General features: G+C 53.0%; 8 protein-coding genes across 8 annotated transcripts; 4 read left to right on the top strand and 4 right to left on the bottom strand.

Annotated features, from left to right (window-relative positions):
- Positions 1-1,485: 1,485 nt before the first annotated feature.
- Positions 1,486-6,328, top strand: NEUTE1DRAFT_121728 (uncharacterized protein; the record flags this gene model as incomplete). Its single annotated transcript, XM_009852079.1, has 4 exons — positions 1,486-2,195; positions 2,249-2,693; positions 2,849-2,924; positions 4,656-6,328. The coding sequence occupies 4 exons, from the start codon at positions 1,541-1,543 to the stop codon at positions 6,078-6,080; spliced, it is 2,601 nt and encodes an 866-aa protein (XP_009850381.1).
- Positions 6,329-7,453: 1,125 nt separating this feature from the next.
- Positions 7,454-8,761, top strand: NEUTE1DRAFT_43528 (uncharacterized protein; the record flags this gene model as incomplete). Its single annotated transcript, XM_009852054.1, has 1 exon — positions 7,454-8,761. A coding segment is annotated over one exon (1,308 nt), but the record flags the coding sequence as incomplete, so codon positions are not given.
- Positions 8,762-8,867: 106 nt separating this feature from the next.
- Positions 8,868-10,333, bottom strand: NEUTE1DRAFT_80703 (uncharacterized protein; the record flags this gene model as incomplete). The annotated part of the gene is made up of 3 exons (XM_009852078.1): positions 8,868-9,155; positions 9,281-9,947; positions 10,089-10,333. The coding sequence occupies 3 exons, from the start codon at positions 10,331-10,333 to the stop codon at positions 8,928-8,930; spliced, it is 1,140 nt and encodes a 379-aa protein (XP_009850380.1).
- Positions 10,334-10,942: 609 nt separating this feature from the next.
- NEUTE1DRAFT_100187 (uncharacterized protein) lies at positions 10,943-12,503 on the bottom strand (the record flags this gene model as incomplete). Its single annotated transcript, XM_009852077.1, has 3 exons — positions 10,943-11,744; positions 12,079-12,260; positions 12,432-12,503. The coding sequence occupies 3 exons, from the start codon at positions 12,501-12,503 to the stop codon at positions 10,943-10,945; spliced, it is 1,056 nt and encodes a 351-aa protein (XP_009850379.1).
- Positions 12,504-12,967: 464 nt separating this feature from the next.
- On the bottom strand, positions 12,968-13,778 carry NEUTE1DRAFT_145917 (uncharacterized protein; the record flags this gene model as incomplete). The annotated part of the gene is made up of 2 exons (XM_009852076.1): positions 12,968-13,269; positions 13,328-13,778. The coding sequence occupies 2 exons, from the start codon at positions 13,719-13,721 to the stop codon at positions 12,968-12,970; spliced, it is 696 nt and encodes a 231-aa protein (XP_009850378.1).
- A 1,058-nt stretch (positions 13,779-14,836) lies between these two features.
- Positions 14,837-16,037, top strand: NEUTE1DRAFT_80698 (uncharacterized protein; the record flags this gene model as incomplete). Its single annotated transcript, XM_009852075.1, has 2 exons — positions 14,837-15,059; positions 15,143-16,037. 2 exons carry the CDS (start codon positions 14,837-14,839, stop codon positions 15,877-15,879), a joined length of 960 nt encoding a protein of 319 aa, XP_009850377.1.
- NEUTE1DRAFT_129254 (uncharacterized protein) lies at positions 16,032-18,178 on the bottom strand (the record flags this gene model as incomplete). Its single annotated transcript, XM_009852074.1, has 2 exons — positions 16,032-16,058; positions 16,289-18,178. 2 exons carry the CDS (start codon positions 18,176-18,178, stop codon positions 16,032-16,034), a joined length of 1,917 nt encoding a protein of 638 aa, XP_009850376.1.
- Positions 18,179-19,003: 825 nt separating this feature from the next.
- Positions 19,004-20,209, top strand: NEUTE1DRAFT_121723 (uncharacterized protein; the record flags this gene model as incomplete). Its single annotated transcript, XM_009852073.1, has 4 exons — positions 19,004-19,196; positions 19,308-19,400; positions 19,643-19,880; positions 19,928-20,209. The coding sequence occupies 4 exons, from the start codon at positions 19,074-19,076 to the stop codon at positions 19,978-19,980; spliced, it is 507 nt and encodes a 168-aa protein (XP_009850375.1).
- Between the last annotated feature and the right edge of the window lie 34 nt (positions 20,210-20,243).

Genomic DNA, 20,243 nt, shown 5'->3' with positions numbered 1-20,243 from the left:
TTGTCGCATTGCCCGGTTGTCTTTGTGGAACTGAAAATGAAACGAAGCAAAGGAACACCGAAGGCAACCTAGGCGTGAACTGTGAGTATTGGTGGACCGCGAACACCTCTACGGCTTGCGGGTGTCAGCAAGCAGCGCGTCGCGTGGGCACATGACTGCGGGCGGCCACCAGCCCTGCAGGGCACTTGACCATTGTGGGGCTCCATCCAGGTAGAAACCCGGGCAGCCAGGGGACCCAGGGTTTAGGGTTGGGGTTACATACCGTCCAGGCCGTCCTGGTTCGTCCCGTCTTCCGTCCGATTTTCTTCATTGCAAACCACCAAGTCTCAACCCTCAACGACATCATTCTAGGTACCAGTGGAGACCAATTTCTTGCTAGTATCAATGCCCACGAATTTCAAGCCTCGAATCATGTTCCTTTTGCAGCAGCGGCATCTGACCACCAACAGCGCCCCCGCAGGCCCCGCTTAAACGGCAGCAAGACCATGGCTTCCAACAGTCAATACATCACGACTCTGACCAAACCAATTCGTCCGTATCCACTACCTACTACCAGTTGGATCGCTAGCCCGAGACCTCTGGCCAACCTACCTTGTGCATTTTCAATTTGCAGATTGGGCTTGCAATTCATCAGTGTTATCCCAAGCCGAGTGGCTCTGACTCACCACAACGAGATCAGTGGTTTTCACCCTCGGTCCTTTCCGTTTCTAGCTGTCCGCAATACATACAGCGAATCATGATCTGATATCCCTCGTTCGGCTCGAGGAAACATGGTGATTGGCGCACAGGGCGGAGCTATCCTGAGGTTGTATTGCATCCAGATGCACATGAGAGACCGTCAAAGCCTCCCACGCCTACTGTGCCATCAGTGACCTTATCCCGCCTTTCTTCTCAAAGTCCTCGTCACGGCAACATCAGGTTAAATTGCGCGTCCTTGGATCATGAGACGTTCGCTGCCAGGGCATAATAGAGATTCGGGACATCGAACCAGCTTCTATCCGCAACCACACTGCAGAGATTGTGGGACTTTGTGACTGTAATTTTTCAGCAGTTGGACTTCGTTGACCAAGGTTGACAAAGCGCTTCTCAGGAATCAACAACCAACAACGAACGCCCTGTGGGCCGACAAGCCTTGTTGGTCTCTTGATGCTACATACCTTGAGTAGTAGCGTACCTATTGGATGTCTTCCAGGATGCTAGATAGGTACCCACTCGTGCCACTAGTGCACGCTACTTAATTTGGTGTAAGTCGCCCACCTTCCTGTTTGATCCAAATCCCTTCAAGTAATGGGTTCCTGCTTCTGCCAGGCCGTTACATACAATCAACCTGAACTGGTGTGATGTCTTGCCCGGGTCCCTGGATCCAGATCTAATGTACCAACTGTACTGTATCGGTCAGTCTTTTCGAATGGCGATGCCCCCTTAAAAATCAATGTGTTGCCATGTTGACTTACGTACTCCAAAATCAAGACCTTTCTTCATCATACGTCCCAGTCACCAAACCTCAGAGCCACCTGGCTGTTGCAGTCCAGTCCTCATCATGCCCGTCAAGTTTGCCATCAGCTCTGGCGCTCTGTCACTAGCGCTTTTGCTCTTTGGTCATGGCAACCCGTGCCTCGCCGAGACAACACCCGACACTTCCTATATTTACTTTGACAACACTCAATATCTTGCCGCATCCTCCAATGTTGTGCCGATGTCATGGTCCACATTGGAAGCCGCCTTTGCAAGCCCTAACCGCTCGGACATTGCCAGTTTCACCGGCCTGGACTGGACAAAGCCGTACCCCGGAAGTCCTCTACCAGGCTTCACTGCCCATTTGCGGATAGCGGACGAGGTGCGCTTTCCGCCCGCTGTGACGGACGAGAATGTCTCAACCAACGTGGCAGCTCTCAATTTCGGCATTCCATCTTCCATCAGGAAGGAAAATGGCCTCCCTCGGAGCATGCATTCCTCGTGGTATGTCTGTCAACACTATTACATCAGCACGCTACCTGACCCCACATCGGATATTGCGCACGACTGTTCCTTTCTGCCCAGTCAATGTCAGAAAGACCTGATAGCCAGCTTGACTCAGAACTGGGGAGCATTTAAGAGCAATCCCGACAGCAATACCATGTGCAGCGGATGGGCCCTTGACACCATCACGGAAAGCTGCCAAAGCACGCTGGGAAGGGTTAAAGCAGATATACTGGGTAAGTGCAGTCTTCGAATGTGGGCATGAGTGGGGGCTGACCGGTCTTCACAGGTTTCGAGGCGTCTGACCTCGGCGATGAGGATGCAGCCAGAAGTTTCGCAGTGGATGAAGTTGGACGTTTATCGTGGATGGTTGGCACCAACTTCAACGACCCGGGCAATCAGACATCTTATGCTGCTGCATACAACAGGACCTACATTGTTGCTACTGTGTTTGGGTACAACTCTGGATATACTGGTTCAGTCAAGCCGGTGGTAGAGCTTGCCTGTCTTCGAGGCCAATGGGGGACGACCCAGGCCACTTCTTCTTCTTCTTCTTCCTCGACACCGCCGGACTCATCTTCAGTCATTTCAACGACCTCGTCTGCCTCCGCCATCTCTGGGTCTAGTACAGCTGTATCTTCAGCGACTCGGGCATCATCGTCGTCACTGATCACTGACTTCCAGCAAAATTACTACTTCCACTGCATTGCCCTCCTCCATTATGCACTGCACAGGTATGTTATTGCTGACCACTGTCTTTCTGCATACCAGACCTAACAGCGAGAAATCCAATCTAACTTTTTTTCACCTTCTCAAGGTGGTACCACGGCTAAAAGGGTCTCGGGCAAATTTCTTAGGGCTTTGGTCCTACAGCTGTGAATACCTACAGCCACGGCCTCGACTCTGCTTGTATCTGCACCCATGTGCAGTCCGCGGCGGCGGCAGTCGCGGCACCAACCCAATTGGTAGGCAACATAGCACAGGCGCCCGGCAGACAACCAGAGCCCTACTACCAACTCGGGCTATGCGTACCTCTAGGTACACTCCACACACATACACTTAGAAAACACCCCAGGTAAGCCCGTTATTGAGTCACCAGGGAGCTAGATGCCGAAATTCGAGTATATATGTACCTCTAATAAAACCCGAACACCACTCACCAAGGTAGAGGTAGAGATACTCTACAATCCGTCTTGTCTTGTCTCCCTTGAGTTAACATGCTTGTGTTTGACAGTCTGTTGGAACGAAGGACGGATGCAAGAACAATAGAGTCAAAACAGTTAAGATCCATCGTTACCTCTAGTGGAAATGTAGTTCCTCTGTCGTTATCTTGAGTGTCTTCAAGGGGTGGACTTGAAGGGCGTACCCGGGGAGTTTCGAGACGTCGAGTGCGCAGAGGTAGAGTGTAGGCCGTACCGCGGCTGATCCAGTCAAGTACCTAGGTATGCTGATATGTGTGAGTTCATTCCGTTGCAGTCAGGGTTGCTGTCCCAAAGGAGCACCTTTGTAGTATTGCCGAGCTAGTATACGTTTCACTCAGGTTTCTGCGAGCATGTTGCAAAAACACCTAGGCAAGAGAAATAATTTACATGGTAGAGGTAAACAAGGGCAGCCTGCTATGTACCTAAGGTAGACGGCCCGGTGATAGGACAGGGTTGTGCTGCTGGCTCGTTGGGTCTACACTGCACTAGAGGTACCTCTGGAACACCTACGCCGGATCGACGCAGGGATTGGCAAGCGGCTAGCTACATATGCCACCGTGTAAAGTAGGTATATATAACAGACAGGATCGGATGATAGTAAAGATATTAAGGTACTCTATGTAGTACAAGGGCAGAAGTAGGTACTCACACAGGCACTACCTGCCTATACTAGATAAGTTGGAATGGGCGATACCGATGGGCGAGCGAATGAGCATTTGCTTCGTTGTCAACGAAGGTGCACACCTATGGCGGTCGTAACCGACCATGCTTCTGAATCCCGTGTTCAGATGCTTCCTCTTCCTAACAAGATGGCGACAATCCGCCAATCATCTAATCTCATGCTTCGCCTTCTTGGATTTTGGCTCCCCATACCGCATATATAAAAACTCTGCCTGGACTTAACCATGAAGTTCGTCAAGGCCAGTCAGCTCTCCCTGAATCCTTCATTAGAGGTACCCACCTCTACCATTCTCAACTGTGGCGTTCGTTTCCACTTGTCGGTTCTTGCTACCTATCCTTATCCCAATTTTGCGACGGGTCTTCCCAACCACCTGACGACGAACGGCATTCACCTAGTTCATGTTGTCCGTGTTCGGCTTCTCCTATTATCGTTCAGCGAGCCAGGCCCATCTCGATTGAACCTTCCTCGTCGGGCTGCCCATCTCCTTCCTTACACCAACCACGCCAATGTCCATTTTCTCGAGATACATTGTCAAGTCTGTCCCACGAAAGGCCTACAGCAGCTTCTTTTCGCGCCAGATGTCGTCGGCCTCTGACAGCATTGCCTATCGCCCTCCTCGAGGTGTCTTTGACGCCATATTCGAACGGGAAGGGTTCAGACTGCCCCGACAACCTCCCCCGGATGACCTTGAGTTTCGAGTTGCATTACGCGGGGAGCGTCTGCCCAGTTGCTTCACACACATGCTCGACTATTGCACCATCCATGGCATACGACACAACGACGCATTTGCTAGATCTGAAGCAGTTGTGAAGCTTTGCGAGACCTCTGAGGACAAACGCTATGCCAGGGCACGCAATGCCCGGCTTATCATGAGCAATGAGGTCCCGGATATGCCGACGGATGATGTTAAACCCTACTGTTTCTGGCACCCCGACACGGCCAAAGAAGAGACATACCGACTTTTGGCAACGCGCTATCCCGACATGGCGTATTCTGTCGGTCGAGCATGCGCTGTGGCAGGATATGATGGATTGTATCATGAGCTTGACATCCTTCCCGAGATCTCAATCGCTGAAGAGGCTAGAGAAAGCTCGGCGGCAAACGCGGGATCCAAGGCCATCTACGAGCACATCATGAAACAACCAATTTGCTACGCCGTTTTGAACGACTACACCAGGTTTGTCCACCACCAGAACCCGCGGTCACCGGCCTTTATGAACGGAGATACCGCCGTCCGATCAACACTAGATGTGACAGTCACCCCGAGGGATGTTCCAGACTGGTGTGATACCCGCCACTTTTTCGACATCGCCGAGGATTACCACGTTGCCGAGGTTACGACACACAAATATTTCTTCACATCACAGGGAACACTGCCTCCAGAGCACGTCGAACTGCTCTATTCCCCTCTCCCCTCGCATCTGCCCACCATCATCAAAGATCCGTTGATTGTCATGGCCGCTTATGAAGGGAATCTGGACCGCTATGTTCGCTTGCGTCGGCCCTGTATGGTCGAGCAAGAGCATGGGGCCGTCCTTCGTGGCATATACCATAACACTACATTTGCCAAGTGGTGGTCACTCCAAGGGGATAAGTGCGATTTCGATATCCGAGCGGCCACTCTCGCACGCTTCATTATGGTCAATGACTTGTCGCACATCACCGAAACAGATCCACATCCAGAAGATGACTCTGACGAGATTCCCGGAATGATATGGTGGCCCCTTATTCCTGCCGAGAGAACACTGAAAGCCCTCGCCAAACGCCGTCCGGATATGCACCTTCAGGTAGCCATGGCCTGCATTGCCGGCAACTACAAGAAGTTGTGGGACGAGTTGGCACCAGAGCCGTGTTATCAGCTGTATAACCAAGCTTCGTTAAAACGCGATCCTAGCGTTCGCAACCACTTTGTCGACTATCTCGAGCGTCGAGCTTCCGAGCTTGGATCGGACGTCAAAAGATTTCGTGCGGTGTGCGAAAATCTTGCTCACGACTGGTGCTTGAATGCGACAAGACTCGACAAGGAGCCCACTAGCTGCTGGTTGCCCAGCGAAATTAGCATACCGGGTCCAAGCGGCTTTCCTGACACGGACAATGTCTACGGAAGTCCCGACCAGACCAATTTGGCCGGTGAGGACTCCAATTGGGAACTCTATATCTGTTCGTCCGAGGAAGTGCGGGCCAAAATACCGGCGTCGCGGTCTGAAATTAGGTTGTATGACAGTGATGATGAATAGGGATCGTCAAACAGGCCGGGTTCACTCGTCAGACATTTCTGGGGCTAAAGTTGACTTTGCAGTGAGCGGAAAGAGAGTGAATTTGTGCAAGGGGCAGATGATGAGGATGTGGCTATGGCAGAGTTGTGAGCACAAGTTCTTGGTGGTGGTGCGTGTGTTTGGGAGAATTTTACATGCTAGGGGTACATACATGTACCTAGAAGTAGTAATATGAACGTAAAGACACTAAGAAGACCGATTAACCACCGCATAAAGCTATATCCTGAGAACGCGATCCTCAAAGACACGCGCGAGGACAGCAATCAGGCGTGCATCACCGCTGATTCCGACACACTAGGGCTTTTTCATGCTGGAATTCGTGGACATAGCAGGATCAATCCAATGCTGATTTGTTTGTTAGCCTGGTACTCCTGTACGTGGTATTCCTACACACGAGATCCATCCCAAGCTGTCCAAAACCTTATAAGCATGAAACGAATGGCTTGGTACGAGTCGGAAAGGGCATCTTAAGATCTGATACGACATATGAATCTCCGAGATAGCATAGGTATTCAAGGTGCGCTGAGGGTATCTACGCTTTGGTCATAGAGCAAATCGCCTGAGTTAGAGGTAGATGAAAAGCACCTGGGGAACTTGACCTGAGGTCTTGAACGATGGACAAATCACCTCTAGTATGGGATTGTATGGCATCGATATCTGTCTAGGAACAGATGGTGATGATGAGTGATGAATTAGGAACTTGAGAGACGTCCTCAATGCAAATAATGATTGGGACAAACAAACGCCGAGCGAACTGCCCTGGCTCTCCCCGCTTGTCTCCACAGCGGCTAGACCCCATTCGTCTGATGTGCGTGCCTGGGCGCGCCCTTCCGCTGTGGAACGCATGCACACGCTAAGCCACAACAGGACAAGTTTTGAGCATTGTGCGTCGGTCCCGCGCTGACCGTCGCTCCTCTTTCCCGCGATGTTCATCGACGCCGAGAACATAATTCCACAGCACATCAACCCACTGGACTGAATCTGTTTTTTTTTTTATTTCCTTTTGCAATAAGCCGGCCTGGAGTCCTTTGTACTTATAAAAGCTCGCGCGCCATCTATTCACTTATTCAGATACCCACAGACAGCGTCAGCAGACAGGTGAAGTGAATGAACCGCAGCCATGAAGATCACACAGGTATGTCCCTCTCTTCCCTTCCCTCACTCCAGTTCCCCCGCGCTTATGTCTCTCCGTTTCTCTCATGTCCACAACCCTCAAAACACCAGACACTCTTCATCCTCTATTCCATGTCCACAGCCTCTCTATTCACACTCCACGCCATTAATTCAACTCAACTCTCATCACCACATGCACCCGTACTAACGCCTCTCCCTCGGTCCCTCAGCTCTACGTCTACCCCATAAAAGCCCTCCGCCCCATCCCCCTCCAATACGCCCAACTCACCCCCCAAGGCATCAAATATGATCGCACCTTCATGCTGTACCACGTCAAAACCAAAGCGGAAGCCAACGATGGCAGCAGCTCCACCACGTCGACCGAGTTGAAGAAGATGCAACTCTCTTCCTACCCGCAATGCGCATTATTCGAACAGACCATCCTTTCACGCGATAATGGGCAGAAGGAAGTTCTCGTGAAATGGCACGCCCCGTCTCTACCCACCGAGGGTACAGGTAGTGAAAGTGGAGAGGAGCTGGGAAAAGAGCTAGAGCAGGCAGAGAGGGAACGGCTAAAGAGGCTGGAAACGGAGACGATCACCGTTGAGCTTGATCCGCCGCCGAAGATCGACGAGTTGGAGAAGATGGAGGTAAATCTGCATGGGAGCCCGACGACGTGCTACCAGGTTGGGGAGGATTACGACCGGTGGTTTTCGGAGCGGTTTGGGTTTGAGGTTGTTTTTGTTTATCTTGGGGATGGGAAGAGGCAGATCTTGGGGACGAGTTTACTGCCACCAGCGACGTCCCGGCAACAGCAGCAACCGCCCGGAGGAGGAGGGGGATGGCTCTCCACACTAACAAGTCTAACCTCCTGGTTCCCCACCGTTTCGATCTCCATCCAAGCAGAACGCGAAGAAGACCGGAAGCCAAAGCCGTGGATCACATTTACCGATTGCGCCCCCTTGTTGATCACCTCGGAATCTTCCCTCTCTAACGTCTCCGCCCGCCTCGCTCCCGACATGGACTCTACTTCTTCCGAATCAACACCTCTGCAAGTCCCAATGTACAAAATGCGCCCTAACCTCGTCTTGGACGGTGAAGGGGAGGAGGCGTGGGCAGAAGATTACTGGGGTGAACTTGTCGTTACCTCGAGTTCCAATTGCTCGCCGACAAACGGCAACGCCAACGGCAAGACAAAGATAACAAAAACGAAACTTTACCTCACAGGCAATTGCGTCCGCTGCACCAGTCTTAACGTCGATTACGACACGGGCAAGCCGGCCAAAGGGGAGATGGGGACTGTTCTCAAAAAGCTGATGAAGGATCGGAGAGTGGATTCGGGGATCAAGTGGAGTCCTGTGTTTGGGAGGTATGCATTCGTGGGGGATAGTGTTGGCGATGGAGGGGATGAGCAAGAGCAAGAGGAAGAGCGAGAAGAAAGGGAGCCGGAAGTATGGATCAGCGTGGGCGATGAGGTGCAGGTGACGAGGAGGAATGAGGAGAGGACGGTTATGGATTGGCCATTTTGAAATGCTCGCTTCTGTCAAAGACTTGGGGACATGGAGGCGCGGGACGAGATGCGGTGGGTGTTTCTTGAGGTATACACCAAACATGCATTTCGGCCGGGTAGTTTTGAAACCCGACCCAAAATTCCATCCAAACTCGTGCCATCCGAGACATCAACCACAACCACCGCTATAGCCCAAGACGCCTCAACAACAAATCCACCTCCCTCGCCACCATCTCTGGGTCGTCCTTTTGGATAAAATGCCCACAGCCCTTGGCAATCTTGACCGGCACCACATTCTCGTCACCATCACTCTCACTGTCGACCGCCGCCAGACGGGTCAACCCCTGGTTGTACCGCTGCCAGGCCGGGTTCATGTACCCGTTGATGACAGCTTTGGGGATGGACATTGGGCCCTGTAATTGGGGAGAGGTGGAAGTGGTGTGAGAAGAACTGTTTGGCAGGTAGGTAGAGGGTGGTAGTTTCACGTTGGACAATGGGAGGGGAATGGGAATGGGAATGGCGCAGGGAAGGAACAGACCTTTTCGTTATGCTCTGCAAAGACGTCCCAATCATGACCAATGACTATCACCCTTGGTATGGCAATCCGTTTCCTCGCCCCTTCCCTCGTTGTGCCTTGGTCCTGCTCATCCACGGGTAATCTAAGCCTCGGCTTGTCAGAGAACGGAAGTAGACCCCTCAACCCCCTCCGATCTAACCTCTCCGGATTTCCCACACTCGGATGAAACTTCTCTCTAAACTGCTTCCTTGTCCACCTCAACGCCTCCTCATCCACCCCTTCTCTCAAATCCTTTGCAGGATCAAACCCAGGCGCGTCCGGATCGGGAAACACGGAAACAAAGTCCGAATTAGCCATCATCGAATCGAGAAAGAGATACCCGACTACCCGCACGTCAGGGAAGTAGCGACCGTTGTAGAGCCGCACGAGGGGGCAGCCAATGCTATTCGCCACTATCACCACGTCCAGCTCCTTCAGGTCCCGAGCCAGGAACTGGCGAGAGACGAGGAGCAGCATCTGGTGCAAGTCATCCACCACGTCCTCGGGTGTATGTCCATAGGGCGTGTCGTCCACGGCCGGATCGGGATCACTTGGATCGGGATCGGAGGCGCCTTGGCCGAAGCGGTCGTAGGTGAGGATGTTGGGGATTTTCATGATTTCGGGTACATGTATCCCATTTTCATATGCACTCTCTCCTGCCGCCGCCGTCGCAGACATGGATGTGTTGCCATGACTCCCGTTCTTTTCAGGCACAACACCGGTTTTGGATCCAGTATTGGAGGAGGAGGAGGAGGAGGAGGAAGAAGAATAAGATGACGAAGTAGAAGACCGTCGTCGCTGCTTGTCGCGGATGCGCAAGAAGCGGGAGATGGCCTCAAACCACGAAGAGCGAGGGAGGATGAGGCCGTTGAGGAAGACGAGGAGGGTTGATGAGGGTGGTAAAGCTGCTGCGATGTCTGGTAAGGAGTCTGCAAAGTTCGAGGTGGACATGGATGTCCCAGGGAAGAGGGCTGAAATGCGCAGACTGGCTGAGGGTTTGTGGGGGAGGGTGAGGGAAATGTCTTGCAGTTTCATTGGGCAGGTATGACTAGATGTGGGGGTAAATTGAAAGATACGAGTTGGATTGGTGTGTATCGAATATATACTCTAATGGTGTAAGAGATGGATGTAATTGAATCGAACTGGCAAAGTGGTAAGAAATCGGAGTGAACAGACAGTGCACATGTGTTGATGTCGTGTTAAAGGTGGATGACGCTGTTTGGGGAAATGCGGGGCTCGGAGATCACGACTACCCTCACATCGGTGATGTTGGATCCCCGTTCCCTGTTATTGGAAACGAACTGGTGGGACGGCCCGAGAACGGCAGTACGGGTACCTTAAATTTGATAGAAAGTGTTCGTTGTTCGTTACCAACACAACGGTGCTTTCAACCCGTCAAGAATCCGCCAAATGCCTAGGTATATACACCTCCAGCGACCCTTCCCCTACCAAACCAAGATATCCAGGCCTTCGAAGCAAGCAAGATAGACAAAATCCAAATATATCGAAAGTAAAGGGGGTATCCACAAAACCATAACCTCCCCAAAGCCCAGGCTATCTACCTACGTACACAAGCATGAACCATCAATACAATCCCTACTCCCTAGATCCCACCTGCAGAAACATCCAACCCAACCATGCCATCTAAGCATACCACCCACTCTGGGGATCTCCCAAGCACTCGCCCACGGTGCCCGTCCCAAACCCCCTCGCTCTTAGGGTGGCCACCATCTCCCCCACCAACCTCTCCACCGTCCACCGATGCACATCATGACTCAAGACAATCGCCGAGTCCGTCTGCGGATTACTTCCCAGCTCGTTGTTGAACTTGTCCACTGACACCTGAATCCCCGCCTGACTATCATTCTCGTAATCCTTGGTATCCACATCAAAGTTGACAACATGCAACCCCATTCCCTCGAGATCCTCCAAACATCCATTCTCGCAAGTCGCATACGGCGGACGGATGTATCTCGGCTTGACACCCACCACTCTTTGCAGCACATCCTCGAGTTTGGTGACTTGCTCGACGCGCTGCGCTGTCGTGGCCGTGGTCAAGTCCAGGTGGGACCAGGTGTGCGAAGCGATCTGGTGCCCCTCGCTGAGCATGCGACGGAGGATGGACGGGTAAGGCGTGGATTCATCGTCGATGCCTGAGACCCAGTTGGCGCCGTTGACAAAGAAGGTGGCGCGGATGGGGGGCGAGTAGGAGGCTAGCGTGTCGAGGAGCTGGCTGGTGTAGATGTAGGGCCCGTCGTCAAAAGTGAGGGCGATGATGCCGGGGGTTGTGCAGTGGGTGATTACCTGGCCGGTGGGCACTGCTCGGTGGAGGAGGTACGATGAGGATGACGAGGACGAGGTGTCCTGGTTGGGATAATGATGGTCAGGCCCGTTGTTGTTGTTGTTGTTGTTGTTGTTGTTAGGGTACAACTCCCGGGATGGAGGACTTTTATTTCTCATTAATTGTTATCAAACACAATAGTTGCAGTTTCGAGGACGACGGTCTTACACTAGCATTGGGATTGCACGTCCTTGGATCACGAGAACCCCAACAGGCAGAAATGTTGACCAGCGCATCGTAGCTCTCGAAATCAATAATATCTTGTCCAGCCAATAGTCATTGGTGCCGATAGAAATCGGAATCGTAATCAAAGAGAGGAAGACCAAGTCGGTACACTCGAAGATTGTAGCAGAACGTAGCAAAAGACAGATACACAATGAACAAGACCCATACCAGAAAAGGAAGCCGGACTTCATCTTGACCGGACACAGAAACGGACCGGGACTTATATACAATACATCGACTACAGTCTCCTCGCGAGAAGGCAAGCAGGTCTACGACGGTGTTGCTCTGCCACTTCAACTTGCCAGAACAGGTAGTCCGAGCGGCGAGACCAATCTCACAAGCCCACTTGAGATGATCGTCCAAAATGATGCCCAAAGCGCCTGTCAGAGCTGATATCTAGCGCCCTTTTTTCGTATTTCTCGAATGTGCTCGGACGTGTGCTTGGTGGGTGTGATTTGAACGTCAGAGGCTCTCATCCCTTGCGGTCCGTCTCAGACCGGTTGAGCATCCCTCTCAGCCTTGTGGTCTGGGGTACTACCCCTCGATACCACGAGACGCTGTGGAAACAGAGGTTAATGGATTTGCATTGCAGCGCTCATCCTCCTGGGCTTGCATATACGGTCCAACGATATCTGACATGGTGGACCGGGAAGACACGCCAATGGTCGACGTGTACGGGTTATATTGAAGAAGTTTGCAAAACGTGCATGTGTCACCCCGCCGCCTCAGGTCAGACTACCATTAAGCAGTGAATGGGTGGGGGGTTGATAGGCAAATAATGCAGAGCAATGTACGCTTGAAGGGGATATATGAAAATCTTAGCGCCCGAACCTGTTGTGTTGCTTCATTATCGTCCGCCTTTCCTGTGATCATCTACAATCACCGAAAGAAAGCGGACTCTGTCCAACCACTTACAGGACTTTGTGGCGTCTGCCTCGTGGTATAGAATGCTGACTGGTTCACACGTATGAACCGTTTGCGTAACGCGACACTGGCGCCACTAGTCCTCGCATCTCCCTCTGCCGAACCCGTTTGCTTGGCCTCGAGAACACCCTCCCCCCTCGAATCACGCCCGGTTCTTCCGTGCTGACCACCAGGCCACCTCACTTGATGTCATAACCTTTGACTTTGAGGTATGTGCCTGCAACCGCCAGGCTGAGGACAGCCCAAGGAAGCTGGAGTTCAATGACGGACCACACCCACAAGCAACCCACGGGTGGCGCTTGCTTCATGACGGCCAGGTATCCGTACGTGTTTGTGATGTGGATCAGGTAGCATCCCGAGCACACGCTCATGACAAAGAAGATGACCTGTCGGAGGTGGTTTTGGTAGCGGGCAGGTAGGCCAGGAAGGATGGTCGGGTTCGAGGAGTGGGCGTGGAGAGTGTAGACGAGGAAGCCGAAGACTGGGCAGGAAGACGTCAGTAGGTGATATCGTGGGTGGGTGGGCTCGTATTGACATACCCAACAAGGCTTGGATTGCCCTCGTCCAGACCTTGGGCCAGACGATGCGATCGGCGGAATATTGGTTCTGGACAAAGACGTCCAAGGTGAAGTGCAGCATGGCCAAGCTCACGGTGTAGAGGGTGGTGTCGAGGAAGCGCTCGGCTCCGGGAGACAGTGGTTCGTCGTCATCGTCGTCGTCTTTCTTGCTTTTCGTCTTTTCCGGCTTCTTTATGGGCATCTTTTTGATCTTGGGGGGATTCTTTGCCTTGTCGTTTTCCTCCTGCTTCTTGCGCGCCTGCTCAAAGAGTCCCCTTTCCTCGGCGAGCTCCAGCAGGGTCTTTTCCTTGGGTCCACTGCGGTCGGGTTGCTGGAACTTGAGATTGGACGGAGACTCGGCGCGTTTTCTGCCCATCTTGGTGTTTGTGACTGGCAATATGATGAACTTGAGAATGTTTTGTTGTGCGACGACACGGAGGGAAAGCAATGGAAGTGAGATACCGTAGTTGATGGCGGAAGACGCGAGGATGACGGTTAGGTAATGATGCCCCTGGAGCTCCAGTGGGTCGGCCGCTACGTAGCTACCCTCCTTACCTACCTCTAGGTAGCTCCCGCAATTGTCCCACTTGTACGATAAGAAGGAAGCCTCGATAAGACTGAGGTAGGTAGGTTTCAACTACAACAGGAACTGAACAATCATCTTGGTGTACCTCTGTCTACTGTAGTGACTCCAGTTTGAGATTGTCAACTTCTAGGCTATCATCAATTTTCCAAGTATTCTCCGAGTGTCCAGGTCTGTGATTGGTGTGGATTGGAGGAAGACAAGGAAGGCAACCAGAAGTAGGATACTCAGAGGTAGCTTCCATTTCTTGTTTGTTCCCTCTTTCTACAACCTCAACAACCACGCGCCTCCCCGCATCCCCATGAACACACGCAGTCAAGGATAAGGGGGAATTCTTAGGGGTATGATTCCATGTTCTTTCCCTTGCATGCAAGTATGTAGGTCGTGACTCCAGCCAACCGGCCTCGTGTGAGACATTCCATCCCTCCTTAGTCCGTCGTCTTCGTCCCACCTCCCGTCGGCCCTTGCCGTTCCGTACGATGGGTATCGAGCTCCCGCATGTTTCCATTCGACCTCAGATGGCGGGAGAATCCAATCTTCACCTCCCGTCATATTTGTTTCCTGCCTTCCATTCTTGTCCTTTTCAACGAAGTCCGTTAACGTTGTGCTGGAGAACAGTACAGGCACCTGATAGTATCCATTGTACATAACTGACGCTATTCTAGGCCTCCGCTCCCCCACAATCCGCCGGGCCCGGGCCCGCCATCTCCCAAGTGGAAGCGGGCCCGACCTCGATAAAATAAACATATCCCTGCTTGCCTCACATCCACGCCACGATAGCGCCCAAGCTTCAGGGGATCACCCGCTGTCACCACTCACCACCGCGTCATGAGGCTACGACCCCAACTTCTTCCGGCCATCATCCGAGTCCAACCAAGTCCAGGTCGCCAACAACAGCCAGCGCCGCCATGAACTGGCTAACAGCCCTCAGCCTGGCCGCCGTGGTGATCCCCTCGCTCTACATCTACACCGTCTCCATCGTCGCCACACGTTTCCCCGTCCTGCGCAACAAGCGCATATGCCTGCTGATTGCCCACCCGGACGATGAGGCCATGTTCTTTGCGCCGACGGTGCTGGCGCTCACGAGGCCCGAGACAGGCAACCATGTCAAGATTCTGTGTTTGAGTAGCGGTAAGCGCTCCTATTCCGTCCATCCGACCTTTGCCCATCTTTCTCTGCCTTTCCAACAATTGCTAACCAGCCCCGAACAACAGGCGATGCCGAAGGCCTCGGTCCCACGCGCAAGCGCGAACTCGCCAAATCCGGCACTTACCTCGGCCTCCGCTCCCCCTCCGACGTCTTTGTGATCGACTCGCCCTTCTTCCCCGACAGTATGACTACATCCTGGGACCCCGAGCGCATTTCCCACTTGCTAGCCTCGGCTTTTGCTCCCGAACTCAAAGAGACCACGAACATCGCTTCCGCCAGCGCCTCGCGATCATCCAAGAACAAGGGAAGTGCTGGAAAGGCGGAAGTGAAGCCCACAATCGACACCATCATCACTTTCGACAAACACGGAATTTCGGGACATCCGAATCACATTTCCCTCTACCACGGCGCTAGGTTGTTTGTGAGTCAGTTGTTGGCTGCTACGGCCGGGAAGAACAAGGAAAAGGGGCAGGGGCAGGTGGATCTTTACACACTTCCCACGCTCTCGCTGCGGCGCAAATACAGCGGGATCCTGGACGCCCTTCCTACACTGTTGGAATGGGCATGGTCAGCGGGTATCACAAAAAAGGATAAACACGAAAGGCCGGGCGGCTTGGTATTTATGAACAACCTTATCCCTGGCGAGGGGTGGGCGAGTGTGGACAAGGCGTGGGCGGCCATGACCAAGGCACATGTGAGCCAGATGAGGTGGTTTAGGTATGGGTGGATTGGCCTGAGTAGGTATATGTATGTGAATAGTTTGTTTAGGGAGGTTGTTCAGCCAGCTACGGCCGACAACTAAGATTCCTCAATGAGTGATGGGGATAAATGAGGATTGCTTTTTTGTTTTGGTTAGGACGGAAAGATCGGAAACGGCGGTTATAGCCGGAGAGATGAGTATAGTTAACGGGGGAGGGAGCTCCTATGGAAAGAAAACATCATCGCGTCGGCAGTTTAGAAAAACATGCGCTCTTCGGGTATCTATATTGTCAAAACACTTTTCCTCATCAAGTCGTAATCCCCCTCCAAATCCACCACAGCCAAGAGAAAATATCAATACTGCAATCAGTCCACGCGCCCTTGCTGTTCAGCCTCGGACACAGCCCGTCCAACCTCAAAACCACCTACGTCAACAACCTCAACACCATCTCTGCCCTCTTTCTCTCCATCCTCTTCCCTTCTTCTTCGACACTCCTTCCCCTCCGTCTTACCTCACTCATCACACCTTGCTCGATCTGCCTCTGTTCCTCTTCCCTCTCCCTCCGTGCCATCTCATCCATCCCTAGTATCTCCTCCACCAACTGCTCCAAACCTTCCCTCTTCACCGCCCTCGGCCTCAACGTCTCCATCGTCTCGCCCGCCGCCCTCTGCAACTTCTCCCCATTGAGAAGGTCCAAACTCTGTTCTCTCAGTCGATTGAACCCCCTCGCAGTTTCCGGCCTCAAATCCATACTCACCACCGCCGCCTTGCGGACTTCGGTCCACCTCTTTTCCGCTCTGAACCCCTGCGGCGCTCCCACCCCGCGCTTAAAACGCACTACGCCCGTGGGAATCTCGTAGTGGATCGTATCGGGCAAGAGGCCTGGGAAGGCATGGATGAGTTGCGGGATCAGACGGGTGGAGATGTCGTGGGAGGGGAAGATCTTGACCTTGGTCGCGGGTTTGTTAGGGCCGGGGAGGTGGACGGGGGATTTTATGCGCTTGAAGAGGAGGGAGAACCACTTGGCAAAGGTGTGGACGATGTAGTCTTTCCGAAGCAGGGTTTGCTCCCAGAGGAGGGTGTCGTGCGCTGGAGAGTGGCTGAAGGCTGCTTGGTCGAGAGCGTGCAAGGGGTAGAGGGATTGTAGCTCTTCCACTTGCTTGCGGTAGAGAGGTTCGAGGTCGAGCATGATTTGTATGGCGCGCTCGATCTTGTTGTTTTTGATCAGCCATTCGACGTAGATTTTGTATTGCGGGAAGCCGGGTGTGGCGTTGTAAGGAGGGGAGGTCATAGTGTCCCAGATTAGTTGAACTGCGTTGCGGTGTAGTCGGTGGCCGGGGATCGAAACGATCTTCCACTCTTGTGCTGCCCGGGGCGAGGTGTGGATGTAGGCCCATTCTAGCAGTTCAAACCAGACTGATGAGGGGATCGGCAGGCGGTATACGGCAGAAACGTGATCGAGCATCTTGCACGCCATGGCTATCATGCCGTTCGACCCATAACAGGTGGCGATTGTCTGTAAAAGACGGGTGGTAGGAGCCATGGGCGAGCCAGGCAGAAAGTCTCGCCGCCCGCCGGTGATCTTCAAGTCGCCGGTTTCGATGGAGCCAGAGACATCAATCTTGTAGTTAAAGTATAGAACGGACTGTACGTCTTCCAGTACTCCTGTCCTGGCGTAGGCGATGAGAGCAGCGCAGACGAACTCTTCTGACAGTAGATGTAACCGGTTTCGCGCGGTGCCAAAGACGAGATCGACGGGTGAAGTCCGCCGTAACATCCTCATCAGGTAATCCACCTTGTGCTCTGCGCCAGGATTCTGCCCAAACCTGTCCAGCCGCTTGTTGGTCTCGTCAAAGTTCATCTGTCGCAGCTGAGACAAGTTATCAGGCGTGAAGTACGGCAGAAACCTCTTCTCGGGAAACAGGTTTACAGGCTTGACGCGGAAGTCGTGCCGGTTGTGTTGGGTGTACAACGGTTCCGTCAAGAATCGGGCCTTGAGAAATTCGGCATACAGGTCCGTCTGGCGCTCCCACATCTTTTCAGAGACGTTCATGTGGAACCAGATCTTGCGGGCCAAGAGGGGGTCCGAAATCGATCCGGCGTATCGCAGCAGGACCTTGTAGTCGGACAAGAGAAGGGGCGAACCCGAGCGGAATCGACGAAAGGCAGCTTCGTGAACGAGGGGGTAAATCTCGGTGTTTCTTTTTCTGACGCCGTAATTATTGACCAGAGCCCCCAAGGGGGACCAATCGGCCATGGCTGGGTCGACCCATATGTCTCCCAACGGATCTTGGTCTTTGCGAATGGCTTCGACGGGGTCGACGGAGCGGAGAAGTTCGCTGAATGCTGTTGGGGGAAGTTGAAGAATTTCGAGTTTGTTCTCTCTGAAATAAGAGAGCATTTTGTGGGGTTGTCTGAAGGCCCCGGTGAAGCCGTCTATCCAAGGCGACCGTTTTATCGGAGGCGGTTTCTTTGCGACGATGGGTCTTGCGAGAAGGGTTCGAAGGAGGAGGAGCTCGTCTTGCTCGAGGGGCTGTCGAGGTCCATCAAGTTGGTGACCGAGTCCATGGTGGGCAAAGTTGCCTGGGTAGGGAATTGCTGAGATGGGTTTTGCTGTTTGGGTCGTAGAATGGGGGAGCTTCTGGAGCTTGTTGACGGCGGAGGCTGGTCGTCGAGATTTCGGAGAAGGAGCTCGAACCCCACGACAGGAGAGAAGGGCAGCCATTGGTTTGCGAATTGGGGTCGACGGCGCGTTGTACACCACCCCCATTGGCGTCTTTCGTCCGCAATTGAAGCTCAGCCTGCGGTGTTGAAGCTGAGTGCCCCTGGTGGGTGTAAGTCGAGGTGTAAGTCAACCCCGCTAACTCAAAGAGGAGAAGTGCGATGGATCTCGCGATGCCTTTGCAAATCCGGGGAAGGCCTGCTGTCACTTTGGGCGCCTGTTCCTGCCAAGATCTTGCCCAGTCGAAGCTCTGGCATAAGCGTTTAAGAACCGGTCAAGCTTTCACTGAGGAAGCGGTCAGTGCGTCGGGCAGCTTCAGTTGCTCTTGGCATGCGACCAGCTGGCACTGACCTCAATTCGCAACGAAGCGAGCGCTTCCAATCGGGCAGGCATGGAAACCCCCCCCCCGGGCCGTCCGTCACTGGCACTGGACGGACTCATCATTCCTGTTCTAGGGCGCTGCAGCTGAGGTCCCCGCCATCAACAACAGGAACACAACGCCAACTTCATTATTTTCTGTCTCTTCACTCGTTTTTTGTCTTTTTGGCTCTTTTGATATCACACATCACACAAAATGGCCGACGCAGTAGAAGATGCCGGCTCCGTTTCCGAGCCCATGGACCTCGTCCGCCTTTTGCTTGATGAGGTTGTCTGCGTCAAGCTGAGAGGTGATAGGGAGCTCAAGGGCCGTCTGCACGTAAGTCCACTCTTTATGTTTACATGTCCCCTTTTCAGTCGTCACCTCTTTTCCGTTACCCCTCACTCACCACCACCCGAACTCATTGCTAACTCGGATACTGTGACGTAGGCCTACGACTCCCATTGCAACCTTGTCCTCGGGGAAGTCGAAGAGACCATTTACGTCGTGGATGATGAAGATACCGAGGAGGATGACCTGAAGGTATGCCATCTCATCACTTACCCACCGCCACTCTCTCGTCAACCCACCTCTCACCCCTTTCCCGTTATACTCACCCTCCTTTCGCTTTCCTTCTCATACCACTTTGTTCTTTTTATGCTCTTCCCTTCCCGTTACTCTCATATTCTAACAAAAGACAGACCATCTCCCGCAAGTCCGAAATGCTCTTCGTTCGCGGCGACTCCGTCGTGCTCATCTCGCCCTTTACCCGTTCTTGAGAAGAGGCCGTGTATGTGGAGCGACCAGTTGACGAGCACGATTTCCGCCACCGCTACGGCATCAAGCCCTTCTCCGGTGGCCCGCTTGGCCAGGACCGGTTGCCCGTCGGCAGGTGGAACTTATCGCACGTGGCGGATGAGGCGCAGTTTTGGGAGGGGGTAGATAGGGAAGAGGAGGGGCATTCGGAAGGGAAAGGAAAGGGAACGGCAACGACGGAGGGTTCTGGACAGTCAGCAGCCGAAGGTTTGTCTCAGTGGGAGTTGGACATGGGTCGTCGTTAGCCTACCTAGGTGGTGGCTTCCTCCAGGTCAAGAGGGGCGGCGCTTACAAAGGAAACCGGTAACCATGCTTCGGGAGGAGGATAAGAGAGGAAAACGAGGAGAGAGGTTGGCTTTAAATGTGACTATCACCGTCATCACATCATGTTCGTCGTTTGTCGTTGGAGCCGAAAGATAGATCACGGCACAGATATACCATTGTTATTCCCGGCCATGGAGCATTGATAGCCAGGCAATCTGCTTCCTTTTGAGGAGGCTGAAAAGGATCGCTCGTACAAAGAATACAGTACGCTGCTCAAGAATTTTCATATGTTCATTTAAGAATACC

Source organism: Neurospora tetrasperma (assembly GCF_000213175.1).
Source record: "Neurospora tetrasperma FGSC 2508 unplaced genomic scaffold NEUTE1scaffold_3, whole genome shotgun sequence".
NCBI classification, from domain to species: domain Eukaryota; kingdom Fungi; phylum Ascomycota; class Sordariomycetes; order Sordariales; family Sordariaceae; genus Neurospora; species Neurospora tetrasperma.
Note: the sequence above shows the minus strand (reverse complement) of the source record. Positions and strands in the feature narration are given on the sequence as shown.